Source organism: Dipodomys ordii, unplaced genomic scaffold (genome assembly GCF_000151885.1).
Source record: "Dipodomys ordii isolate 6190 unplaced genomic scaffold, Dord_2.0 Scaffold45, whole genome shotgun sequence".
In the NCBI taxonomy this organism is placed as follows: Eukaryota; Metazoa; Chordata; class Mammalia; order Rodentia; family Heteromyidae; genus Dipodomys; species Dipodomys ordii.
In genome coordinates this window covers 9,942,407-9,970,174 of record NW_012267261.1, presented here as the reverse complement: position 1 = coordinate 9,970,174, position 27,768 = coordinate 9,942,407, and the positions used below count along the sequence as shown (strand labels likewise).

Below are 27,768 nucleotides of genomic sequence, written 5' to 3'. Positions count from 1 at the left end.
TTGTCTTTGTTTAGTGAAATACAAAAAAATACAATAGGTGAAATGGTCACATATATTTTAGAAATTGGTTTTGGGTGAAGATTTGACTTCTAACCATGGATGCAGGCATTTGGGGACACATCTCTAGTCCTCCTTGATTGAGTGTACACAGGCACATTTTTCATCCCCTAGGCTAGTGATCTTATTCTTGAGTGGTTCTAAAATTCCTAGATGGGTCTGTCGAAAGGGTTGGTGTTGTAGACTGAGGGATCAAAGGTGACTGTCCTTGAACAAGGTGTTGCTCTCCTTTGAGATTTGGGCCCACGGAAGACCTCAAGGACAAAAGCAGTAGAGGGTACCTCTGTGGTCCTTGACTCTACTGTACTGAAATGACTTGCCCTCTGGGGTCCATTTGTGTCATGTACCTAGTGCTAAAATACAAGAAAGATACAGTAGTGACTTGAAGGGAGTATGTGTGGGTGGTTCTCCCTGAGAGACCTTGTGGGATGATTGAGCTAACAAATGGGGCACAGTGAGTTAGACTGCAGGGCTTTGCATGTGAAAGCTGGGTTCTCCTTCCCATACCAGGCTGGGTTGTCCTTTGCCTCCCAGGTTTTGAGATATGCCATGCTGTTTCTACAGGCACATCTTTATTTTCCATTATTTTTGAACTCCCTGTTTCTCCACCTCCAGTTCTCAGCTAGACCCAGGAAGCTCTTTCCAACTGAGAAGTGAGACTTAAAGAACAGACTAAAAGAAGTGTGTTTCCTTCCCTATTATCTCCCCTTGTCCTGTATTGTGGGCTGTTGCTGATGACGTCAAATGGGAGGAGGAAAGAGAGAACAGAAGGGTATCATCAACTTTGCTTTCAGCTGTAGGATTTTCATGGTTTACTTTTCCCACTTGTAAATTGAAGAGCAATTGTCCATGTGCCACTTAGAGGAAAGTCAAGAAGAATTATTCAGGGCATTGGAATCCGTCTTAATATCAGTGGGCTAATTTAACATAATTCCCAAGTGCTTTTTATATACAGTCACTGAGCCAAGCACTGGAAGTACACAAATGTGTGCTTCCATTTTCAAATTGCTCAGCAGCAAACGGCAGTACCAGAGCATGGAGCTTTGTATATATGCTCATGGAAATGACTTGAACTATCTCCTTGAGAGGGGTCAGGAGGGGAGGAAATGCTTGTGCCCCAGCATCACAAGGAAGTGTCCTTTCTATTAGGGGCCCTCCTGTGTGTTTATCTGGACCACAGGACCTGAACAAGACTGGATGGTGGGATGGAAAGCTAAGGGTAGAACCCAAGGATTCAGCGAGCTGACCTCTTTTACCTGATTCTTCTGTCTTGTTATCCCTTAGGATCTTTTCGGAATGATGGTTTGAAAGCTTCCGATGTCCTTCCTATCCTAAAGGAAAAAGTGGCCTTTGTGTCTGGTGAGTATTTATGAACTTTTCTCTGTAACAGATCTAGAGAAGTTGTGTGTGTGTGTGTGTGTGTACATGTGTTCAGACACTCACTTTCTGCACAAGCAAGCGGACAGAGAAAAGAGGGCTGCGGTCCCATCTGCAGGTTCTGGAGGACACACACACACACACACACACACACACACACACCACATACTGTACACATCCTTCCTCACCCCTCCCTCTGTCCTGGTAGAAACAACTGAGTACTATGAGAAACTCACTCCATAAACAAGAGAGAATCCACCTCAGACATATTTGGAGGTCATACCTGGATTTGTTTCTGAGTAGATCATGAATAGGAGATTAAAATTTAGATCCTCCCTCTCTTTTTTCCTGACAAAGAAAAAAAACTTTGTATTTAGGAATCTTCTCTTTTTTCCCCCCTGAATAATGACTTCCAAATATTTGCTCCTGACTTATCTCCCCTACACATTTCATACACCTGGACCTCTTTCTTTATTTCTTTATTTTTATTTTATTGTAAAGGTGCTGTACGGAGGGGTTACAGTTACATAAGTAAGGTGATGAGTACATTTCTTATCAAACATTGTTACCCATTCCTTCATTTTCCTCCCACTGTTCCTCCCTTCTCTTATTCCTTTCCCCCTGCCAAAGTTATAAAGTTCATTTCTGACATTGTGTCTTGTGAGTATCATTGTTGCATTAAATCATCTTTCATCCTTGTTTCACCATTTTGCTATTCCCTTCCCTTCCCCAAATCAGATAAACATATATACAAGACGCAGGGTACCAGAATCAAAGATAGAGCTTGCCAGGGATAAACCAAAGGAAAAAAAATGAAATAAGAAAGTATTTGATTGACATTGATGACAAAGTCAACAACCAAAAAAAAAGACCTGTTGTTTCCATGTTTTGGAGTTTCATTTCAATTAGCATTATTTTATATGGTCATATGTACACAGCTCCTGAGATATTGTGATCCTCTGCTAGGACTATCCTAGACATATACTAATTTTACACCTGGACCTCTTAATGTCTTTTAAGGTAGCAAAGAAAGTAGGATGAAATGAAAAAAGAAAAAAATGCAAAAGAAACATTCCTGCTCCTCACAGGAAATGGGCAGCGACATACACAAGACAATATGTTGGAAATGATCTGTACAACTTGGTGGGGAGGGGAAGGGGGGTGGGGAGGATGGGAGGGAGGGAAAATAGGAGAAAAATAAGGGAAAGGGGTAATAAGGTTGACAAGAAATGTACTTTTTACCTTATTTATGTAAATGTAACCCCTCGGTACATAACCTTGACCATAAAAAAATAAAATAAAAGACTTTTGAACCTCTCAATATCTAATTCAGGGATTAGCATCTGCAGCCTATGGGACAATTGCTGCTTTTTTTAAAAAGTCATGAGACTTGAACTCAAGGCCTGGGTGCTATCCCTGAGCTCTTTTGCTCAAACTCAACCACTTTGAGCCACAGCTCCACTTCTGGTTTTCCGGTGCTTAATTGGAGATGAGTGTCACAGACTTTCCTGCCCCGCTGGCTTTGAACAGTGATCCTCAGATCTTAGCCTCCTGAGTTGCTAGGATTATAGGCGTGAGCCACCAGTACCTGGCTACTGCTTTTGTTGTAAATAAAGTCATGCTGTAATACATCATGTGTGTTTGCTTAGGCAATGGGTTTGTTTCCTATTGATGATATAGTAATTTGTCATGGACTTGGCAGCTCACCCTGAAGTCTCCTGGACCAGAACCCCTGGCAAAGCCTGAGGCTGGGCTGGATGATGGCAGTGTGGTGACACCTATGGTTACACAGAACCTTGGTTCCTAGGTGACTTTTCTTGTCTTCATGGAAAGGCTGTGGAGTTACAGGACAAGAGCTGGCACATTCCCTTCATGCAGGTGCCCACTGTGTAGGCATTAGTTGTCTGGCTGATGAGAAACAAAAAAAATGGAGAGGAGAGAGGGGGCAGTTATAGAGAAGTAGAAACTGTGCATAGGTTGTATTGCACCTCATCAAGAGAAGGCAGGAGTCCTGGGGATTAATGTAGTATGGGAAGCGAGGTAGTTTACATAGATTCCTTTATAAGACACCAAGTGTATTTTGAAACAATAGTACAAACAGTATTTTATTCTGCTATTGTTGTTATGACAGTAGAGATCAGGAAGCTACATTTGCTCATTTGTGTTAGGTGTTTGCATGCGAGGTTAGGTAGGTAGGGAGCTTCCAGTCACTGAAGATGTTGAGGCACAGGCTGAACAGCACCTCAGGAGGGTCCTATAGTGTGACTTTAGTACAAGCAGTGATACAGGTGAGACAACTTTTAAAGTGCTTGCCGAGCATGTGGGAAGATGTAGGTAGAAGTGCTACAGGCCACTGGGCAGTGCCAGTCTCCTGACTTACAGCTTGGACTCCTACAACATGGCCACAGCCCTCTTTCTTCTATTTTGTGGCTTAGTTAATCCAGTGTCTTTCCTGACACCTCAGTCTCCTGCTGATATTCCCTTGGTATCCTGTGGGTTACTCCCATATAGTCCATCCTTCCTGGCAGTGCCTTCTTACTTGCCTGTTTGAACCTCTCTTCTCCTTTCAAGTAAGTTCCCATTTTACCTTCTCTAGCAGGCCTTCCTGGATTTAATATGAATGTCTTACATCATCCTGTTCTCCATCAGCTTGGGGTAAATGAGTACCGACAAGGTATACCCTTATTTCATTGTTCATGGTTTATTTTTCCCCAGTATATTCAGTCAGGACTAGGACAGACCTCCCCAAGTGGTAGAGAATTATGAAAATGCTTCATGGAGCTCATTGAGTTGCATGCCAGGAAGGCAATCTGGACTGGGGTCAGGTAGAAACTTCCCAAACAAGGGCAAAGGAACAGGAGTGTGATGCTCACTCCTAAGCAGCCTTGGTGAACATGATTCACCCACACCTGCAGTGCTAAGAGCTTCTGGGTTTAGGGAACAGTTGCCCCACCATACCTGAGAAACACTCTGAGAGTGACAGGGAGATAATGACTGGCTGCATCTAAGGAAGAAAACAAAAAGTAACACACATACACATAAAAACAAAAACCCAAACCAGAAAACTCCTGCAACATTCGGAGCCAGCAAGAAACAAAACACAAAATTATACAAAATAAAGAAATCTCAAATTAATTCACCCAAGCAGTTGCATTTCTTTCTGAGAAAAAAATGAACAAGGCAAGGAAGGAGATAGGTAGAGAAACAAACAGTTGTGCCACCCTCTCTGCTAGCACCTTGGCTTTGACCAGGTGAAAGGAAAGCACGCTGCCATGGCAACGGACATCTGGAATAAGTCAGGGCAGCCTAACTACTTCTGCATGTGGGCGAGTGGGTGTGTGTGTGAGACAGCGGCTGTGGCTGTCCCTCAGTGAGCCTCTCCTGATCCCACCCTGCCCCATCCCTCTACATCATTCACAGCTTGCTGGCTCTCAGGCCTCCCTGGATTTCTTTGTACTGCGCTTCTGCCTCCTACTAACCGCACACATTGTGCCTTCTATCCCACCTCCCCATGCAGGACCCCTAATCTTCATTTTCAGATGCATCCTGCCTTAGACACATCCTGAGAACTCCTTTCTGCCGCCTTCTCTCCCACCAGCATCCTTTGCCATCATTGTTTCCAGGGAAGTCCATGCCAGTGAAGTACAATTATTTGTACCCTGTCTCAAGTATGTTGCATAGTCTCACAGGATGATCCTCAAAACAGGGAAAGTGACTATTCTCAAACCTGGGAAATTCTGCATATGAAAGCTCCCTCCCCCCAGTATTTCTCCCCTGGATATGGAACATTCAATAGAGTACATTAATATTTTAACGCGCTGGGAGGTTCTACAGTAAAGAACTTTATCTTTGTCCAGCCCACTAGGTGCTGGACCCCTTCCCTCATACTCATGTTGGGGTTTTGCTCCATTCATGATTGGTACTTTCTAACGGTAGAATAACCTCTTACCACCTGCCCTCCTTTTAGTGTCACTGGGACTTGAACTAGGTCCTAGGCACCATCTCTTAGCTTTTTCACTCAACGCCAGCTTTTTGCTGGATAATTGGAGATAAGTGTCTCACAGACTTTCTTGCCTGGCTGACTTTAAACTGCAATACTCAACTCTTAGTCTTCTGAGTAACTGGGATTACAGACATGAGCCACTGAATTCCCTCTACCCCCATCTCTCTTTCTCTGTACAAAACTATTGTGTGAACAAAACATTTGGTATGTTTTCTGAAGTGTATCTCCCACCCCCAAAACCTATCCTAATCTGCTTGCCCTAATTGGAGCACGATACCACCTGAGGATGTGAGCACCATTTATTCTCTACTTCATCAAAGAAACATCTTTTAGCCTAGCCTCCTTCCTGAGCCTTGTCCTGCCTGTACAGAAGGGGCTCATTGCCATTTCTAGAACACCTAAGCATCCCCACTTCCTCTATTCTCTGTATTCTTGTCCTTTAGGCCCTAGCACTAGAACCTTGCTCAGCAAGTAGGCAGTATGCACAAAGGAGTGGTGTTGTTGAAGATCATGCCACCATCTCTGTCTCCTTTTTGAAACTTTTTTCATTCCTACCCTCTGGGATCCACCTGAAAAATACACATTGTACTTAGCAGTGGGGATGGAGGTTCTCACATTTTCATTATCCACTCATCAATTGAAGGACAGACATATAGGCTGTTTCCATAGTTTGGCTATTGTGAATAGTGCTGTTATAAATATGTGTATATGTATAAATATGTGTATTTATAGTATTCAGGCATAGATCCCTCAGCTATATGCCCAGGCGTGGCATAGGATGAACATACATACTGTAGTTCTCTACTTCAGTTTTTGAGGAACTTCTATACTTGTTTCCATAATGACTACACTAATGTACATTCTCACTAGCAGTGTGTAAGGGTTCCTTTGTGCTTGCATTTTGGCCAACATTGCTATTCATTGAATTTGGATCCTGTTAACTTTTTGCTTTCACTGGCTTTAAACTGTGAACATCCTGATCTATGTCCCATTAATAGCTGAGATTACAGCCATGTACCACCACACCTAGCCCTCAATGTTTTTTTCCCCAAAAATCTCCTTGCAATGCTGCCCAGATGTATACTCTAAGGCTTCCCCACTGTGGTTATCAGTTCATTGCATACTTTCACTTCACAGGGGTCTGCAGAAAGGAGTGACTGGGGGTTAAGTTTCTAAAGACAAAGTCCTCTACCGATCTTGTTTTCTCAATATGAGCAGTCATAATCACCTTCTTACCATTTCATATGTGTAGAGAGTTCTGCTTTTTAAAGTACTTCCCAGGTTTCAGCCCATTATTCTTTGCAACAGTGCTGTGATGTGCTCCTATGGTTTTTACCTTTTACAGATGGGACAGCAGAAACCTCAAAACACTTACCAAAGCCAAATGTGTTTCATATATTTAAACCTCCAACTGGTTCTAAGCAAGGACCAATTTCCTTGGGCATCATATTGTCCAGCACTCTGGACTCTCTTTTCTCCATGGCTGACTTTCCTAGATGCATTTCTTAAACTCCTTCTTCTTGCTTTCCACAGGGGGCCGTGACAAGCGAGGCGGACCCATCTTGACCTTCCCTGCTCGCAGCAATCATGACAGAATAAGACAGGAAGACCTGCGGAAACTTGTGACGTATTTGGCCAGTGTGCCAAGGTAAGGTGAAGGGGAATGGCCTACAGGGGAAGAGAGCTGGGCTGATGCCAGTGAGTTGAAAAAGTATGCATCTCTGCCAGGGGCCCTTAGAGTACATTCTCATTATTCCTGGAACCTCTCCTTCCATTGTTTCCCTGTTTCCATCACTCCCATGGTTCCTGCTGAGATTTGTGTGAATGAAAAGGCAGCTGGCAGTGGGAACTGTGGGCAGAGGGGAGGACACAGGCTGAGAGGACCAGTCTGGGGTCTGCACCAGGAAACAATGTGGCCTGGGGTGGAGGAATGAGAAGCTGCTGAGATCAGTGGCTGATCCCACTCTGGCTTGTATAACAGGTTCCTTTTAGAATCACAGGTTTAGGAACAGATCTGAGGTGCTTGGAGTTTGGTGTAAATAACTCCATTTGTGTCACTTAGCTATAGGTGGGCCTTGTCCTGCAGTGCCTCCAAGATAGGTGAAAACTGATTCGGGAAGGCATCAAGTGAATTTTACCCCCATATGCCAGTAAGAGTGGTTCTACATAAAGAACAGATGCATGTTAGTATGTATTATTAAAATTTCATTGGGTAGAGAGATTGGGAGATATCTAAAAGGCTCTTTTGGAGCAGAGGGTGATACTGAAGGAAAGATGAAGAAGCATTGTGTAGGTGGCTGCTGGCCACTGAGGCAAGTGGTAACAGACAGACTGAGGACATGGTTAGTGTGTTGAGACGGGAGGGAGGGAGACCTTGGCTTGTTAGAGACTCACAGAATGTGAGAATCAGAAGAGAGCTTTTTGGGCAAATACATATTGCCTTCTGTTTAGGGAATGGGCTGAAGCAGGACATGAGCAGCTCACAGAGGTCAGTGGTTGAGCTTGCTTGGAACTCACCAACCCTGACTCCAGTCCTCTCCCCATGCTCTCTCCCACCCTTGGTCCTTGATCTCCACCAGCAAGGGCGGTGCTCCCTGTGCCTTGTGGAGCTAAAGCCTGTGAAGTGTTCGTTGTTGGCAGATAAGAGGCGGTGTCTTGGGCTCTCAGAATCTTCATCTCCTGCGTCAGTGCATCTTGTGGGAGAATTAGTAAGTCACACGGACGAGCTATATCGTCAGAGCTGCCTTTGTGAGGAGACCTGGGATATGTTTGAATGTGCTGATTAAGTTCTTCAAGCAGATGTCAAGTGAGGCAAGCACCATATTTCAGAGCACTGTGGGGGAGGAAAATGTAAAAAGGATTGGTAGATGGTGATGGGCAGGTGGTAAAGGGGATTTTAAGAGCAGTTATCAAATGCTTGGAAGGATGCTGAATGGAATGGTGAGCCCCAGAGAGCTCCAAGCAGAAGGTTGTGAACAAACAGACATCAACAAGTCTCTCTTTTTTTCTTTATGATATCCACTGGGGACCAGGAAAAAAGATAAAAGAGTCTTAAGCTCCAGTAAAAGAGATTTGGATTATATCTGAAAAATTCTAAGCTTTGAGTACATGAGACAATGAACTGAAGAATAAAAGCATAAAAGATCCTCTCCCCTCCCCTACGATCTCCCCTACTCCCCCGCAGAGGTCTTTAGAGTGAAGAAATGTTCCCATGTCTCAGGAGCAAGAAGATGGACTAAGTAATCCTTGATTGATCTAGGTAATTCAGCAAATCAGACAAATTCAGACAAATCAGGTTTTAAAAGTGCTTTCCCCAAACATGCTACCAACAGGCACAAAACTAGGTACTCTCTATAGCAATTTACCAGAGAAGTTTTCATAGGGAAGAAATTGGAATTCCAGGAGACATAAAAGGTGCATTTTTCTTCCTTGCATGTTCATTACATACTTGCAACTAATAGAGGCTCAATTTTTAGAATAAAAAAGGAAAGAGTTGGAAAAACATTTTTCTTCATTCTGACTTCTTAAAGATTGTGACAAAATGGATTAAAATTTATTTTTAAAAGAAAATATTTCTGTTGAATGAAAAGCAATGAAACCCCAACACAAGAGAGGCTGAGAGGAAGGTCATAAAAGTAAAGGAGAAGGGTCACACATGATTGGTCATGCTTCTAATCTCAGCTACTCAAAAGACAGTGATTGGGAAGATGCTGATTCAAGGCCTGTCCAGGCAAAAAACTAGCGAGACTCCATCTAAGTCAACAGGCCTGGTGTAATGTGTTTCTGTTTCTGTCTTCCCAGCTATGTAAAAGGAATAGGTAGGAAGATCTAGGGGCAAGATACTATCTGAAAAATAACTGAAAGCCCCCCAAAAAGGTTGGAGATGTGACTCAAGTGGTAAGTACAAGTCTAGTAAGAAGCCATAGTTCAAATCTCAGTACCTCCACTAAAAGCAAAACAAGAGAAAGAATACATTATCACGGGTGGAGTATAATACATACAGTCTCCCTGCTTCATACACACAAGGTTACAAGAATCACATGCTGTGCTTATGAGAAAAGAGGAGCTCTGGAAGGTGGGCAGTAGTAATGTTATTGTCATATTCAGGAGAAAGAATTGATCTGTGATAATCGATTGTCTCCATCCCCAGGGACTTGAACTTCCTGGGAATGTGAGCACCTGAGCAAACTCAGAGACTACCAGTAGTCATGCCCACCAATCACTTCCTGGTTCTCTTGGCTACCAGGTCACCCATGCCAATGTCTGGAGACTGAACCTGCAGCAGAGTTGTTCTAAAGACAGTGACATCTGGTAGGGAAGCTCAAGAATTTAGTGAGCTATTCTGCTGTCCAGCCATGACTTTGAGAGAGAAGAGGGACTTGGAAAATGAACAGCTAGATTAGGTGGATGATTTTAATAAGAAGAAATTATTCATCCTGGGTCATGCTCCAGGATGTTAAAGGAAGAGGCTTCTGTTTGGAAATGGACCATATTACTTCAGACAGTGTGATCAAGTCTGTAGGTGAAATTTGGTATTCATGCATTTATTTTTTATTTAACAAGTATTTAGCACCTCTGTATGCCAGGTAGATCGAGGATTCGTGGTGTGTGGGAAGAGACATTTTGAGGAAGTCAGGGAAACCTTGACACAGTTCAAACCTGCAACAGCAAAAGGCAGCACAGGAGGTGGCTACTGGTACTGTGAGACATGAACCCGTTAGCAGAAGACAGACTAGTAAGGAAGAATGAGTGATTAAGATATTGGAATCTAAGGAACCAGCCTGCACAATGGCCATTTAGGAGTGGGGAAGGTGGGCAACATTCTAGAAGAGATTAAGCAAATGATCTCTGATAACAGAAATGATTGGAAGAAGCAGTCCTTTGATGTGTTGTGCAAGTCAAGCTATATTAAGACCATTATATTCCACTCTGCAATATCCCAAATTGCCAGTGTCATAGATCAGTCAGTGTTGAGAGAGAAGCACCCACAAATCATGTCTGCAGTTGAAGGAATGAGGACTGTTTAGCGGAAGGCATGAGAATGGAAGAGAGAAATGACTCCCAACTTCAGGTATCAGAAGAGCTATCCTGTAGAGGGCAAGCAGGATAGTCTTTGCTGTATCTCCAAGTAGAGATCAGAACTCTAAAGTGAAGAAATATTCTCCCACCTGGGAGCTGTCCAGCAGCAGTACTGCTACTTCTTATTGGGTCCCTAGACACTGGATGGTCCCTACCTTAGGGATGTTGTAGAGAGAATTCTTGAACTGGATTAGAAGATGAGGTAATTTCTGATTCTTTTCTAGGTTGCTGTGATATTGGGAAACAAAACAAAACATAAAATCCAGGACCTCAGAACAAAGTAATACCATTCCACCAACAGATGCATCCCTTATTTCATTCCTATAGAATCTAAGGCCTAAGATTCTAGGTCTTAGATTATAGCACCAATACTAATAGAATTGCTTCTTAATCTCTCTGGACTCTGGGTGGCAATTTGGGACATTACCTGCCATTATACTAGATGTGAGAACTTTCATTAGTCCTCAGTTAGCTTTTCGGGGTTCATCTCAGCCTGGGATGACTCTTGTCAGTCTCTATTGCTATGCTCTGGTGAGTTTGGGCATCTATGTCCTGGGTCCTTTCCAGGTCTTCCAGCACCTAGGTCTGAGAAATAACAGAGCATTAGGGTAGGGAAAAGACAATAAGGATCTTCTAATTTGACTTTTCTTCCATTCAGTTCAACAAATATTTCTTTACTATGAGTCAGGACCTGGATGGAGGTCTTAATGAGTTTCATGTTATCTCTTCCAACTGTCACCCATCTTACATTTATCTAGCTTAAAAATCATTCTGGCTTGCTATCTGCTTGTAGTTTCTTATGTGTGAAAGGAGTAAGAAGGAAATATTCTACAGATACAATCAGCTGTTAAATGTTCCTAGAAATTGAGAGACAGGGTTGAAAATCTACCCCAAGAGTAAACAAATACTGACAGGGCCCACGATGTGGACTATTGGGAGCTGACCATATGCTAGAAATGGGGATTTCTGAGCATTACCTCTAGTTCAGAATTGTGAGTAATCAGTGTTGCATTGACTTTCTTATCTTCATCGTTGTGGTTAGTCTGTTTGGTCACAATCTTTCTGCTGCTCCCAAGGGTGTGTAGTGTACATACCAGGGGCTGTACATGCCACTTGACTGCTCTCACAGTGCTGCTGAGATGTTGAGGGTTCTATCAATTAATGCAGGTATCATATTAGTGAGGAATAAATGACAAGAAATTAGGACAGGTTACTCTCTGATGCCAATCAAACCAAGGTGCCCTTATTTTTGACTTGTTATTTGGTAACATTTGCTCTTGCTCTTGTTCTACTGATTCCAGCAAAAACTAAATTGAACTTAAAGTTTGTGCTGCATCACCAAAAAAAAAGACAAACAAAGAAGCCAGGAAAGACAGTTAAGTAAAGAGGAGGTAAAAACTGCAAGGGTTTCCTCCCACTATTTTCAGCATGAGAGATCCTGAGTTATCCAAGCTGTCATCATCAAATCTGTTTTGTTGTTAGGGCCTGTCAAGATGTGTTGTGGTGCTCTGCCCTTTGTTCTGGGACCATCAAGTAAAGAAGGATGTAGGGAGGAATCAAGGTGATAGAAAAGTCAGAAATCTGGACTAATGAGATCACTGAGGTCACATTGTTATATTTACATTCACATAACAACATTAAGTCAATACTTTTTAAGATCCATCCGAAATTTGTTTTGTTGCCTGTGTGTGGAGGGTTTATCATTTCACTTTATTTCCATATGTTGTACACATTTCTTAGCAACTACCAGTTAAGTATATTTCCTCTCGTTAGTTGTGTGTAACACCAACCCTAATGAGCAAATAATGTTCAGTAGAAAATAGTTCAAGAATATAAAATCACATTAGTAACTGTATTGTTATTCTCCTTCCTGAGAGTCAGAAAAGGATAGAGACACAAGATACAGAAGGAAAACATTGGGCTTTTCATCCTAGCTCCAGTACTTTGGACTTGGGAAAAAATGTGGCCTCTCACCCTCAGGAGCTGGAAAAGACTTCAATGAAGGCATAATTTATAAAAATCTGGAGAGGTTACAGGGAAAGCAGCTAGGCTGGAAACAGCAGGTAGGAGACATGCACTGTCTAAGCCTGAAGAGATAGTGTGAAATCAAGTACTCCAGTAGGGAGAGAGAATGTTACTTTATGAGAGGACCTAGACAGGAGCTAGGGACTTCAAAAGGAGATGCCACCACCTCCCAGAGACTCCCTGATGAGGGCAAGGGACTTGATATCCCGACCTTCCTTTCTTCTCTCTTCTGGTCTCCTATAATTTTCTTCTGATAATTGAGTATATAAAGAGAAGCTAGAAGATGAGGAGTCTGCTGATGTTCCCAGGTCTCTGAGTGGCAGTGGGTGGGATGAAGAATGAATGGATGAATGAAGAAGTACACATGGAAAACACTTAACACAAGATGAGGCCTTGGGTACATTATTCATATCACATATTTCTGAGTTTACATCTAATTTTTTTTTTTTTTGGTCGGCCGTGGGGCTTGAACTCTGGGCCTGGGCGCTGTCCCTCAACTCTTCAGCTCAAGGCAAACGCTCTACCATTTGAGCTACAGCGCCACTTCCGGTTTTCTGGTGGTTTATTGGAGATAGGAGTCTCACTGTCTCTCCTGCCTGGGCTGGCTTTGAACCGCGATCCTCAGATCTCAGCCTCCTGAGATTACAGGCGTGAGCCACCAGCACCCAGCTACATCTAATTTTTAATTTGGGAAAAGAATAACTGTCTCATAGACTATTCGAGAGAAAACATCTGCGAATCTCTGTTATACCCCCAGACACTAAGTAATTGTTACTTTATCCCCCACAAAGTATAATAATGGTTATAATAGAAATAATGAAATATATAAAAGCAGAGCAATATATGCTACCTAGGTAAATTCGTGTAATGTACATAGAAGTTACCAAGCATGAGAATAAGATGAGTACTTTAGAGGCAGAACATCACCTCAACCCTTGATGCTGCCCAGAGCTTCTCCTCTTCTCCCAGAAAAATCACTGTGGAGAGTTTTAGTTTACCTTTCTCTTGCCTTTTTTGGTATAGTTTACCAAATGTTTTTATAAACAATAGATTGTTTAGTTTTGCTTGTTTTAAGCTTTATAAAAATAATATCCTACCATATGTAGTTTTCCTTCTTTCCTTTCCCCGCCCCACATTTTGCCTTTTTTGAATCAGGACCTCACTACATAGCCCAGGCTGGCCTGGCACTTGCTGTGTCACCTATGATGGCCTTGAACGCAGGATCCTTCTGCCTCATCTTCCCTAGTCCCTAGTGTTGTGACCACAGGTGTGTACCACCACATTCTAATACATGTATAGTTTTCTATGACTACCTTTTTGAACTATTTTGATAGGTAACAATGTGGATGGATCTTCAAGCCTAATTGTAATGTGTGTGTGTGTGTGTGTGTGTGTGCGTGTGTGTGTATGTTATAATACTAGGGTTTGAATTAGGACCTTGTACTTGTTAGGCAGGTGTTCTACCACTTAAACTACCCCCCAGCCCTAAAACCTAATTTTAAAACTTAAGGAAAAAAAAAGAAACATTAACTCTGAGGTAAGTTTATGGCCAAATTATTAATAGCAGATTAATGAGGCACTAAAATGTCTTTTGAGAAGTTTCTCTTAGTTAACTCAAATGAGGAAAATCAATCATGATTATTTTTCTTGATACTTTGAGTAGATAATGTAATTGATTAAGATATCAAAGAACAAGCGAATTTTTTTCAATGTTTCGATTGGTATTAAGCAAATAAAGATGCCTACTGCTTATACACAGTGCCAGGTACACTGTGGATTCAGCCAACACAGGCTTGCTTCTTCTCCTGTGTTCTGAGGGATCTGGCACATGCATCAACATGAGCAGCATCTGAGACAGGTATTGGATTGCAGGGTTGAGCCCAGTGCTATAGACTTGTAGCTCATAGTACCTCCAGCATTCCTGTTGACTTGGAATAGGGAGGCTTTGAAAGGAGGTGCTCTGAAAAGAAGATTGAGTAGTTAGAGAATTTTGCCAAAGGTCTAAGAGGTAGGAACAATCTAGGAAGAGGGAAAGGCTTGGAGAAAAGGTTGGGTTAGGCAGGGGAAGTTGCGAGTTTTCAAGTTAAGTTCCCCATAGAGGGTAGAAGCATAGAGTCTTTTTAAGAGTGTAAGGGATGTGGCAAAAGACAATTGAGCAATTCTATGGGTCCAGTTAAGAAGTATTACTAATAGATAATAAAGAGCATTGAAGAGCTCTTCAGCAGGAGAATGATAAAGTTACACTTTAGAAGTTCCATTCTGACAGCTGAGTGGAAGAGGAAGTAGGAAGATTAGAAAGCTAAGAAATGACACATTTGCAGTAGAATCTAATAATGACTGGCATTTATTTGACATTTACAAGATCAGTTCTAGGCACTGAATTTGCGCAGCACATTGAGATGGGAATTACCACCATTCCTATTTTACTTATGAGGAAACTGAGGCTCAGGAAGATTCGCCTATATAATTTAAGTAAAAGACAGTATAATTTGGATTAGATGGTCTGGCTCTAGAGCTTGATCTTTTGTCCATTGAAGAAATGTGGAGACCAGAGAAAGGAAGTCTGAAGGTGTGACAGTGCAGGAAACTGCCTTGTGGTGTGACCAGGTGGCCTTTGAAGGAGGATTGGACCAAAGGAAAAGTGGAAGAGGGAAGTGAGGAGTTAGGGGGCAGACAGAAGTAACAGTGGTAGGCAGAGGCTACTGGTGCTTCAACCTACTTTCATAGAGTATGCTGTGGAATGCTTTAGAATTTCTCCTTTGGTGTTTGTGTTCAGGTTTAGACAAGCACATGCTGTCTGTTTGTGCTCATCTGTGGATAACAGCCAGTTGATTTAGTTACCAAATTGCACTGGGATGTGTAGGGAAAATGCAAATGCAGTTAAGACCTTATTAACTATTTAGAGACAAAGAGATTGAACGTAAGCCTTGGATTTGGTGGGATGGACTCTCTGGGATTCTAGTGATGGTCATCTGTTCTTTTCCTTGGGTGTTTTCTTCACATAGCTGCCAGCTGAATCTGAATTTTTCTGGCATCTGGAACACAGTTCTGGCGGTAGTGGTCAGCTAATATGCAGTTTGAGGTTGATTTACTTTCATGGTTATTTCACTGCTAAATGGAAAGAATAGTCCCAAAGATGCTGCAGGATCAAGGGGCTCAAGGAAAGACGATGAAAAGGAAACAGTTTATAGGGAGGAGGGGGAAAGCCAGGCATGATGCAGAGACAAACATTTGTGATTCCCTGGAGAAGGATGTCCTGAGCCATCAGAGGCAAAAACATGAGGCTATGAAGTAACTGAGAAACAACCCTGGTTATTCTAGGAACCAGCAAATGCCTTGAGGAGATAAATCAAGAATACAGAAGGCAGAAGTCCCAGGAACTGAGCATTGGCTAGGATAGAAGAACTTTGAGCATTACTGTTAATTTGTGGATGAGCAGAAGAGAGTGAGCTTGAAATACTGACACCTGAAAGTGATTCAGGATATTCCATCCCAGGAGGAGCAGGCTACATGGGGGTCCCTGTCCCTGCAACAAGCAATGTATATGCTTGCTGACAAATTTTGTTACCAGCAGACTAGACATAAAGATATCAACCACCCATAGTTAGAGTGAGGGTTACACAAGGTGGTACCTTTTCTAGTACTTAGCACACAGAAAGGGTTGATGATGTGGCAGTTTCTTTGCCCTTGCCTGGTTTGAAAGAAAGTAGAAACATTGTTTTGTCATTTGCCTATTATCCTTCATGCTGATTTGTCAAAGTTAGGGTTTGAGTTATACTTCAGGTTAGGGGGATAGTCGTAATCATAGTAAACCTATAGGGCCAGTAAGGTAATAGAATTGTAATAAATGTCAAACAAATGAATGTGTGTGCCTAATAGTCTTGGTCTACCTTTTAAATTAGGAAAAAATACTTCTTTATTGTAGAAAATAAGTACAGGAAAACAAAGAATTTTTTGAAAAGGCACTTACAGCTCTAATATTGAGTTAGCATGACATATATATTGTCATATTTCCTTTCTGTTTTTTTTAGAGTTCTTTAATAACACAATTTGTTCTATTTTTCATTTAGCAGTATATTTTCAGGCAACATTCAAAATTTGGAATTGGAATTTATCATATTTCAATTAATGCTAATACCGGACATCTAAATCAATTTCCAAGCCTCACTATTTTTAATATATATTTTATTGTAAAGATACTGTACAGAGGGTTTACACTTACATGAGTAAGGTAATAAGTACATTTCCTGTCAAGCATTTTACCCTCTCCTTTGTTTTTCCCCTCCTATCCCTTCCCTCCCCACCTCCCCAGCTCTTCCTCCCCTACCAGAAATTGTAGTTTTCAACATAGTGTCTTGTACATCTCAATGTTACAATGGGTCAACCTATATCCTTATTTCAGGATTTTGTTATTTACCTTCCTCTCCCCAAATTAGAAAAATGTATATACAAGATGCAGGGCACCAGAATCAAATACAGTGAAAACAGGGGTTATACCATGGGTTATTTTATACAAAATAATCACATAGTACATTATAAGTACATTAAAAATAACAGTAACAAAGATAAAACCTCTTGTGTCCAATTTTGGGTTCATTTTGCTTAACATCAGCTTATATGGTCATATGTACATAGCTTTTGACCTTTTCTGCTTGTCCTAGACATATACTAGTTATTGCAAATAAGGGAAACCATGAGACCTATGTTTCTTTGGACATGGCTTACTTCACTTAATAGGATTTTTTCCAAGTCTTACCATTTCCTAACAAATGCGGTGGTATCATTCTTTTTGATGGAGGCATAGAATTCCAGTGTGTGTGTGTGTGTGTGTGTGTGTGTGTGTGTGTGTGTGTGTGTGTGTGTGTCACATTTTCTTGATCCATTCTTCTACTGAGGGGTGGGTTCCATATCTTAGCTATGGTAAATAATGCAGTGATAAACGAAGTTGTGCTGGTAGCTTTAGTATAGCCTTGTTTGTGATCGTTTGAGTAAATGCCCAAAAGTGGGATTGCTGAGTCATAGGGGAGCTCTATGTGGAGTCTTTTGAGGGACCTCCATACTGCTCACCAAAGAGGTTGAACAAGTTTACACTCCCACCAACAATGAAGTAGGGTTCCCTTTTGGCCACATTCCCTCCAGCATCTGTTGTTATTAAATTTCTTGATTTATAGCCATTCTAACTAGGGTGAGGCAGAATCTCAATGTTGTTTTGATTTACATTTCTTTTATCGCTAGAGAAGTTGAGCAGTTCTTTATGTGTCTATTGGCCATTCTTATTTCCTCTTCAGAGAAGTCTCTCTTTAAGTCTTTAGCCCACTTATTAATGGGGCTGTTGTTTCTTTGAGGATTCGTTGTTGGTGGATTTAAATTTTTGAGTTCTAAGTATACTTTAGGTATAAGGCCCTTGGCCGTTGTATGGCTAGTGAAGATTTTCTCCCAGTCCGTGGGTTTTCTATTGATCTTGCTAGTGCCATGTGTGGGCGCTGTCCCTCAGCTCTTCAGCTCAAGGCTAGTGCTCTACCACTTGAGCCACAGCGCCACTTCTGGCTTTTTTCTTTTTGCTTATGTGGTGCTGAGGAATCGAACCCAGGGCCTCAGGCATGCAAGGCAAGCGCTCTACCACTGAGCCACCTTCCCAGCCCCCCCTGTGTCTGCTTTTATTTTGAGGTCTTTGATCCACTTGGAGTTGATTCTGGTGCAGGGTGATATATAAGGATCTAGCTTTAGTTTTCTATAGGTGCCAACCTCACTATTATAGTCTTCAGTAAACATCTGGTTCTGGGGCTTGAACTCAGGGCCTGGGCTCTGTCTCTTAGCTTTTTTCACTCATGACTATAACTCTACCACTTGAGCTACAGCTTTGCTTCTAGCTTTTTGGTGCTTAGTTGGGCATAAGAGTCTCATGGTCTTTGCTGCCTGAACTAGCTTCATACAGGCCTTGGCCTCCTGAATAGCTAGGATTACAGATGTGAGCCACTGGTACCCAGTGAATAAACATCTCTCTTTATAAACATTTGTCTGAATCTTGAACTTTTTTTTGAGGGGATAGATTTGTGGCAAAGTAGACATTGTTTTTAAGGCTTGTAAAATAATCACCAAATTGTTTTTCAAGTTTCCCAATTTATACTCCCAGTATGACTTGTCTTCAACTTCAGTTTTTGCCTTTTCTCAATTTTAAGCTTATTTGCACATCATTGCCCAAGAACCACTATCCATATGTCATTAGCACCACATCCAAATAACCTAACTTAGGACTATATATTATGAATTTAAATATGATCCTGGAATGATGAAAGGACTTGGTCTCAATGCCCGTTAAGGTTTCCCAGGCTGGAGTTCTTTATATTTTCTTTAACAGGGAACACATATTAATGTTCAGAGTTGAATGATATCTAGAAAAGGTTTGATTGTTCTTTCCTTGATGAACCGTTAGTCTTTCTTTCAGCTCCTCAGTCAGTGGTATAGTTAATTCCTAGCTTCGCTCAAAGTCACTGCCAATCTCCTCTGCCCAGCAGAACTGGAATCCTTATCTGCCCTCCATCAGGAGAGTTAGGCCTCCTAGGAGTGGGTGTCTCTGGGCATCATTATCCAATGGGTTTAAAGCTTAGGCCTCTAAGCTTTAGTTCCTAAAGCTTTTTAGGCTGCTGGAGTACATAGCTTACCAAGAGGTAGCTGTTAGGAAGCTGTGAAATAGCTGGTGTCACTTTGATTAGGTAAATTGAAGTGTGTCAGGTGAAATAAGATCCATGCATTCAGGCTTTCTGAAGCTCATGATAGGTAATAAGGATGACTTAAATTTAGCCAGGATTCATTTGGCTGGAATGTTGGGAAGAAGGGAGATCCTTACATGTAAATGCTGAGAGATAGCCAAGAATCAGGAGGAAAAATATATGGATTCCATATCTGGAACTATTCTCCATGCCTATTATAAGGTTATTTTTTACTCATGTTTTGTATTTTTTCTCTTCCCTTACCATTGGTTAGATCTTATAATGTGTTGTCTTGGTATTTAGGGTTCTATATGCTCTGAGGCATCTCTTTTTTCCCAACATACTTTATTGTTATTTTAGAGGTGATAATGCGGTGGGGTTACCCTTATAGACATCGGGAAATAAGTACATTTCCTTTCACCTAGTGTCATCTGTATTTTCCAGGTTTACTTTTAAATTTTTATTGGAAAACTGAAGTTTAAGTAACCATAAGCAATAGTTATTATTCCTCAAGTACAAATGTGTTTATATAAGCTTCTTCAGAGACCTGGAGTAAATGTTATATAAAATATTGTTTATAATAATGGTGCCAAGTGCTAGTGCCTCATGCCTGTAATCCTACTCAGGAGGCTGAGATCTGAGGATCGAGGCCCAAAGCCAGCCTACGCAGAAAAGTCCTTGAGACTCTTTATCTCCAATTAACCACCAGGAAACTGGAAGTGGGGCTATGGCTCCAAGTGGTAGAATGCTGGTCTTGAGCAAAAAGAGCTCAGGGCCAGCACATTAATTGCCAGCATAAACTGAGAATTTTGTAATGAAATTATTTTGGGGGAAGTACCTAAAGGAATAATATGGTAATTCTTAGCTTCCTTTTATAAATCAAATCCTTAAAAATAAGTTAACAAAGTAACAAGAAATCCTGTTCTCCTATTGGCTTATTTTCAGTTTTAGGTAGAATTAAAGTCACAATGCCCTAGGCACAATTATTTCTCACAACACCCACTATCTTGCTCATCATTTTTATGAGCCACAAACATAGAAGATAAAAGTGTCAATTTGTCTTCCATTCCTTTTAAACATCCTTTCCCCTTCTCTGAATATGGAAGCTAGGAATTTAAGAGAAGCTATTCCCCAGAGCCAGCTGATGCTGTGAGTGTAGGTAAAGGTCCTTCTAGCTTGTGTGCCACACAGTGGGGGAGATCTTCCCTCACCTCACCTTCCCTGACTATCCTGTTGCTTCTGAGATTGCTTTAGATGAGATGTCTTATCATAATTGTACAGGATGCCCTAAGCAGAACAAATAACTTGAACAAAATTTGAAGAAGACCTTTGATCATCTGATTAGCTTTGATTGTCCTCTTGTCTGGTAGGGGGCAAAACTCTGTAGGAGAAGGATGACTTCTGTTGCTTGCCTGACAGTTTGAAGAGGACCACATTGCAAGTTGGTAGAATTCGGTACACTGGAAGCTTCTCAAAAGGAAAGGCAGGGCCTCACCCTCAGACTTCTCTGGCCAATGCCAGGGAGCCTCTTGCAGACATGAAGTCACTAAAACTAGAATAAAACCTCCTTCAGGACATACTTTCCTCTGTATAGAGCTGTACCCATAGACTCTGGGTCCAAGAAGCAGCCAAGTCCTAGCTGGAATGAAGCATGCAGCACAGTAGGGTGGGGGAGGAGAGGACTGTTTCACCAAGGAGGTATGTTTCTGTTTCTAAATTGAGCCCGGATGACAGCCAGTTCTCCTGGAACCCAGACAGGAGCACTCTGTCAGCCACAGTGACTCAGCGAGGACAAATGTGTTTCCAGATAACTTACTGATGCAATCCAAGTGTGTGTTCTGACAGCCCTGATCCTCTTACCTTTTCTCCCAGAGCCTCCTTTCGCTAACCCCTCTTCTAGGTAAGTTGAAGAACAGTTCTGTTTCGAGAGCTACTCAAAACCTTTGACAGAGAGCACTTTTTCCCTCTCATCTTCAGACTCTGTCCCCAGCTGGAATTTTATCTGTTCCCATCACTAGTCCTTCATGTGATGGCTTTGGCTGTGTGCTATAGGCAAGGTCTGAACCTGGTGCCATGGTGCAGCTCACCCTGGTCTGCTTTGGGAAGAGAATGTCCTTGATCCAGACTGTGGGCTGTTTTCCTCTGTAGAAAATGCCAGCTTCCAACTCACCAGCTAAAGGGAAACTATCATTTGTAGACTTATAAGAGGGCAAGGCCATTCCTCTCCTCCCTCAACTCTGACTATAATAGAGGCTTTGGCTGTGAAGTTGGGATACCAACAAATCCCTCTACATTTCGTTCTATGGGTACATAGGACAGTTATTTAGTTGTCACACACACCAAACTGGAGGAGATGGTCAAATGATCCTTTGGCTTCTTCAGACTGTCCTGAACTTTCAGCCTGATGTAGGTGAAGGCAGAGGACAAGTTCTTTGCTCTCATTGAGTTTCCAGAATTCAAGGAAGTAGATATGTTAGGATCCTAGAGGTGGGAAGGGGTAGAGATCTTCAGGCCATCCCTTCACTTTACAAGGGAAGAGCCTATCAAAGTGGGTTGTGGTTTCCAGCTCGTTCTTTCTTCTGTCCACTGCTTTGGTTTTCATGTAGTTTCTGCTTCATGTTCTGAATGGCCCAGAAAGAAGGGATGAACAGCTTGGCATGGGAAGCTGGGAAGCTGAGTGCTGTCTGGCACAGATATGTCCATTTCTTTCCTATCCCCACTTGAACCCATCTTTCTGGCATCTTAGGTCTCTGGACAAATTGCCCTAGACTTCTGGATACAAGGGGTACAAGTCCTTGAGTTGGCAGGGCAGTCTTTTCTTAGCTGTAGCTGGCTACTTGTCATACTATGCTTCAGGTTTCCTGACTCTGCCAGTAAGGGAAAAAACAAATTGTTTAAATAGGGATACAGGTTGACCCATTGCAGCAATGAGATGTACAAGACGTAATGTTGAAAAATGAACTTTACAATTTAGGCAGGGGGAGGGGGTTGTAGTTGGAGATGGGAGGGAAGGGATGGTAGGGGAAAAACAAAGGAGGATGCAACAATGCTTGATAAGAAATGAACTCATTACCTTGCTCATGTAATTGCAACCCCTCTGTACAGCATTTTCACAATAAAAAACATTTTTTTAAAAAAAGCTCTTTCTCTATGCATAGAGTTAATTCAGAGCCTTGGAGGCTGTGAGATGACTTTGCTAATGACAGATAGACCTGGGCAGGCTTCTCCAAGCACTTCTTTGCGAGGCTGTATGGTTTTTACCTGATATTGTTGGCCTCGGACTACTTGTCTTCAAACTCTGTGAATTTGGACTCTCTCCTTTCTGTTATAATGTGCACATTTGACTATTTGCAGAAGGGCAAAGCTTCATCTTTTTTTAAAGCCTACTTCCTTTTAAACACTGTTTTGTTTAAAGACAGCATTGGAGATGGAATGTGGGTACTGAAGTCTCATTATGTGGTTTTAGGCCTTTGGACCTGTCACTTTATGACCACACTTAGTAATGCTGATGTCACCTTGGGGGCCAGGGTCTGTGCTATTTAATACTTCAACATGCTCTGTTCAGGAAAGAAAATCAGAAAATTTCTGCTCCTGCTATTTGTAATCAGTGTTTAGTTATTTGTTTAACAGACTCTGGGTGGAATTAAGTAGCAGGCTTGAAGAGATGGGAAACACCAACCTTCCTCATCTGGTCTCAATGTCAGGCTTCCTTGGGTTATCTGAGCAGAGTTGGGTTTGCTTTTGGCAACCTTGAAAGTAGGGCTGGCAAGCATTAGTTCCTAAACCTGGAAATGGGCAAACAAACATTGAAACGATCACTTTAATAGTGCTTAGCCATGGCCGTATTTGAATCACCAGAGGGAACTTTAACTATCGATCCCGACCCCAATTACAGTGGAGAACTTGTTTAGCTGTAGAGTGAAACATGTCCTTGTACATCCCTACCTCATCCTCTGGCCCTAACATCAAGTGTCAGAGGTTCAGAGGCAAAAGCTGAGTTCTTACATGGGTAGAAAAGACACCAGCCTCTTTGGGAAAGAGGGCAATGACTATCTTTTTGCAAAACAAAACAGAAACCTAAAACAACTCTCTAGGTGGGTTCTGAGGTGGCCTTGATGGCAGCTGAATCACTCCAAACAGAACATCAGCTGGTAGTGGGCAGTCACTACCACCAGTAGAGAGGGCTAGGTGGCGGGCAAAGGGAACTCTTCCCCCTTCCAGCTTCTCCGTTCCTTTAGATATCTTTCAAGGGGAAACAAATATCTAAACATCCCCGTCATAAATGAAGAATTTGAGATCTGTCTCAGCAGAGTCATTCTCAACAGTATTCCCCAGGGAGTGGCTCCATCTCCAGGAGGCAGGGCTCTTCCAGGATTCCTTTTTACCACTTCTCATTACTGCAATTACAAAGCTCAAAGCAGGTGTTAATGTGTCCTTAACACTTTTCTTCAACACCTGCTGATTTCTGGTTGTTTAAGAAAGCAAGTACAGCCTGGTTTGGGGCAATCAGCAGAGAATTAGCAACTTGTTAGGATAGCAAGGAGGAACAGAAAGCAGGTTTGGGGGATCAAGGGATCCTTCAGTGAATGGAGCAGAATTCCAACACAATGGTCAACGGAAGCCCTTTCACCAGACTCAGGTGTTCCACATTGCAGTAGTCTCATTCTCATTGAATGTCTCTCCAACTTGAGGTTTTGAGGTCCCCAGACATTTAGAACACTGACCCAAGTGTGACTGCTGGTCTCCTGAATTATTACTCAACTCTACTACTTTGTGTGCAGGCTTTCTTCTATCTCTGGGCCTTGGCCTGAGTTCCTTCACGGTTCCCTTAGCCAGTTACTTATTCAGGTCTCTGCTTAAATGGTGGTTCCTCCTGTGGCCTGTCCAGACTACCTGACAAAATCTATATTCTCTCCCTCCCCTCCATTCCTCCCGCCCGCCGCCCTCTCTTCTCCCCCCTACCCTGCCGCCACTCTTTTGTACTGAGGGTTAAACTCAAGGAGTTGCCTTTGCTAGGCAGGTGCTCTACCACTTGAGACACACTCCTAATAGCTCATTTTTTGCCTTTGCTATTTTTCAAATAGAGTCTCAAATATATGCCTGAATGAGCTTTACTGCAGTCTGCAGTTTCATCCTAGCTTCCTTTGTAGCTAGGATGACAGGTATACACTATTGAATCCAGCTATTGATTTGCACTGGCCTGGAACTATACTCCTAATTTCTGCTCCCCAAGTAGCTAGAATTACAGGTGGGAGCCACTATACCATGAGCTCCATGATTTCCTAAGGCTTATCATAACATGGTTCATGTTCTTTTAGCTACTATCTTGTGTTCATCTCTTCTTCTAGAATGTGTCTTCATATTTCTGTGTTAACCACTATATCCCCATTTCCTAGTAATGGGCCAGCCACAAAGTTGATGCTCAATAAATATTTGATAGATGAATAAATTAACAAATAATAATGGTGTATTTAAGTGACACCGTATTATTATTTATGAAGCATCTTTATAACAAGATTCTCCTTTGGAAGCCATATGAATCTCTGTGGGAACAGAAGAAATACAGAGAGTGATTGCCTAGGTCGTGGCCTTAGTTAGCCGCATATGACAGTTGCCTTGCTAGGCAATCATAGGGTTCTGGTGACATACAGGAATCATCCCAGTAATCATTCAGGGAAGAAGATTTACTCTTAGAAGAAGGTGCTTGTGATTTAAGCCTTAAAATATGATTAGAAGTTCTCCAGGCAAAGTGGGGTTAGGATAAACACAAAGCAGAAAACACATTTAATAAAGGAGTGAAACTACTAAGAGTTTGGAGGCATTAATAATATGTTGGCTATTTTAGCAAGCTGTGATCTCTCTCATATAGGAGATCTGAGCAGAAAGTAGGGAAGACAGGGAAGAAGGAAAGATAGAATTATTATCTAGTATTTTAGATGATCATAGGACATATCTAGGGTGGCTCACTAACATGGCTAGAGTAAAACTCAGAGAAATGATGTGGACTTTGCTTAGGTGGGGACCTAAGAAGGAGTTCAGGAGCGGTGATCTGGAGGTAAGATGAGAGGACGTAGCACTAGGGCCCCTGAAACCAGATTGTACTCAGTGTGAAGCCCTGGTCTGAGTTGTCCAGGTTCCAGAGCCACCTGTGGCTTGAGGGACTAATCCTTACACTTTCATTCACCCCTAGTGACTTAGGATATTAAGTCTTCTAATGTGTGAAACAGGGTTTGGCAGACATGGCAGCTAAGACAGAGAAGCAAAGCCAAGACCAACAGATGGGTTGTGTAAGAGTGTGAGTATGCAAGGAATGGGCTAAAGAGTAGAGGGTGTAAACCTCTAAAGGCATGAGAAATAATAATAGCCAGGCACTGGTGGCTCACGCCTATAATCCTAGCTACTCAGGAGGATGAGATCTGAGGATCACGGTTCAAAGCCAGCCTGGGTCGGAAAGTCTGTGAGACTCTGATCTCCAATTAACCACCAGAAAACTGGAAGTGGTGCTGTGGCTCAAGTGGTAGAGCACTAGCCTTGAACTGAAGAGCTGAGGAAAAGCACCCAGGCCCAGAGTTCAAGCCCTACAACTGACAAAAAATAAATAAACAAAACCAGCTGTGCTCGATAAAGACATTTTTGAGAGTTGGGTTGAATAGGGGGTTGCAAAATTGTGACCTCTGCTAAGTATGGGAAGCATGAGGGGCAGTCATCATGTCACATGCTTCCTCATCATTCCTTGCCCACCTACCTACAAAGGCTCTCCTGACCTGGATCCATTAGCACTGGAAGCAGCCCACACATAGTTCATAGCCCAGTTGGTCAAGAAATGACTCTGAGGTCTTCAAATGTAGGTTAGACCTAAGAAAGCCCTAGAGAGACACTGAGGACTTGCAGAGATGTCTGAGAGAGCCTGCCAGGTCAGGTGTGTGGTGAAGAGAAATTCCACCATGATTTAATGGCAATTTAGGAACCAAGGAAAGCAAATCTTCAGCAGCATCTGATTGAACGCAATCAGCTAAGTGGGGACAGGATCCACAAAACCCCTCAGGAAAAGCCTCCCTAAGTGATGGGGGGAGGAGAGCTCAATCTTTTTGTAAAAAATTTTCATTGTAAAGGTGATGTACAGAGGGGTTACAGTTATGTAAGTCAGGTAATGAGTGAGCTCAGTCTTGAGAACCTGGGGCAAAGATCCTCCCAATTCATGACAATTTTTTCTAGTAAATTTAAACATGAGGCTACTCAGAGAAGTTCCCTAACCTTCTATAGGCTCTTAGATAGCAAGCTTATTGGTTCACCTACAAATACTATTCTGACAATAATTCATTGTTCTGTTTGACATACTTGAGTGTTACCTGCTGTTTATTAATGAGTATCCTAATATCTGATTTAGTCAAAGTAAATACTTTATCATTAAATTTCCACAAACTACAACCAAAGAGAAGAAGCATTGTGTTTGGAGCATGGGGAAAGAGTCCTAGGCCTAATTGCAGACTAACTTCTATCAGATATTTGGATATCATCTCTCAAATCAACATTTTAAAATAAGGAAACTGGGCACCAGTGGCTCAGGCCTGTAATCCTATCTACCCAGGAGGCTACGATCTAAGGATTAAGGGATTTGAAGCCAGCCTAGTCAGTAAAGTCTAAAACACTCCATCTCTAATTAACCAGCAAAATGCTGACTGGAAGTGTGACTCAAGTGGTAAAGTACCAGTCTTGAGTGAAAAAAGCCAAACAAGAGCATGAGACCCTTAGTTCAAGTTCCAGTACCACACAATAAGTAAGTAAATAAATAAATATCCTATAATGAAAGTTTGAGAAACTTGGCATAAAACTTTTCAAGGGGCTGGGAAGGTGCTCAGTGGTAGAGCACTTGCCTTGCATGCACGCGGCCCTGGGTTCGATTCCTCAGCACCACATAAGCAAAAAGAAAAGGGCCGGAAGTGGGACTGTGGCTCAAGTGGTAGAGTGCTAGTCTTGAGCTGAAGAGCTGAGGGACTGTGCCCAGGCCCAGAGATTAGGCCCCACGACCGGACCCCCCCCAAAAAAAATTTTTTTTGAGATATCACATGCTTGCTGAGTGAAAACTAATCCAATGACAATTAATGAACGAAAGAGTAAATGGTCTAGAATTGAGTATAGAAACAGCTGCTTAATCATCTGCTCACTTAGTATATACGTTTATAACTTCTGGAGACAAGAGCCCTACAGAGTCTATGAGAGTCATGGCTCTGTTTGAAGGGACTGTGATTTGTCACACAGGGTGAAAAGCTGGCCAAAGGGGCCCAAGGTGATCCTAGCCCCAGCAGAGAACTAGTGGGACAGGAAGGGAGTCCAGGGAGGGAGCAGTGGTTACCTTCTCCCCCTCGGGAAGGAGTGGGAGTTAGAGAGGAACTCTCTCTCCTTTCCTCTTCTCTTCAGATGTCAAGGCAGCTGCTCCAAATCCCACTTTTCTGTATTCACATGCTTGCTATGCACAATGCAAAATCCTGCCCCTGAAAATTTGATTGGGACTAATAA

General features: G+C 42.2%; 1 protein-coding gene across 4 annotated transcripts in view; it reads left to right on the top strand.

The window, feature by feature from the left end:
- Kalrn (kalirin, RhoGEF kinase) overlaps positions 1–27,768 on the top strand; it is a 531,501-nt gene that overhangs the window by 126,952 nt on the left and 376,781 nt on the right. For all 4 annotated transcript variants that reach the window (XM_013019466.1, XM_013019467.1, XM_013019468.1 and 1 more), the window contains exons 2-3: positions 1,342–1,416; positions 6,971–7,085. In XM_013019466.1, coding sequence (XP_012874920.1) covers positions 1,342–1,416; positions 6,971–7,085 — 190 coding nt within the window. The remainder of the gene's footprint in view (positions 1–1,341; positions 1,417–6,970; positions 7,086–27,768) is intronic.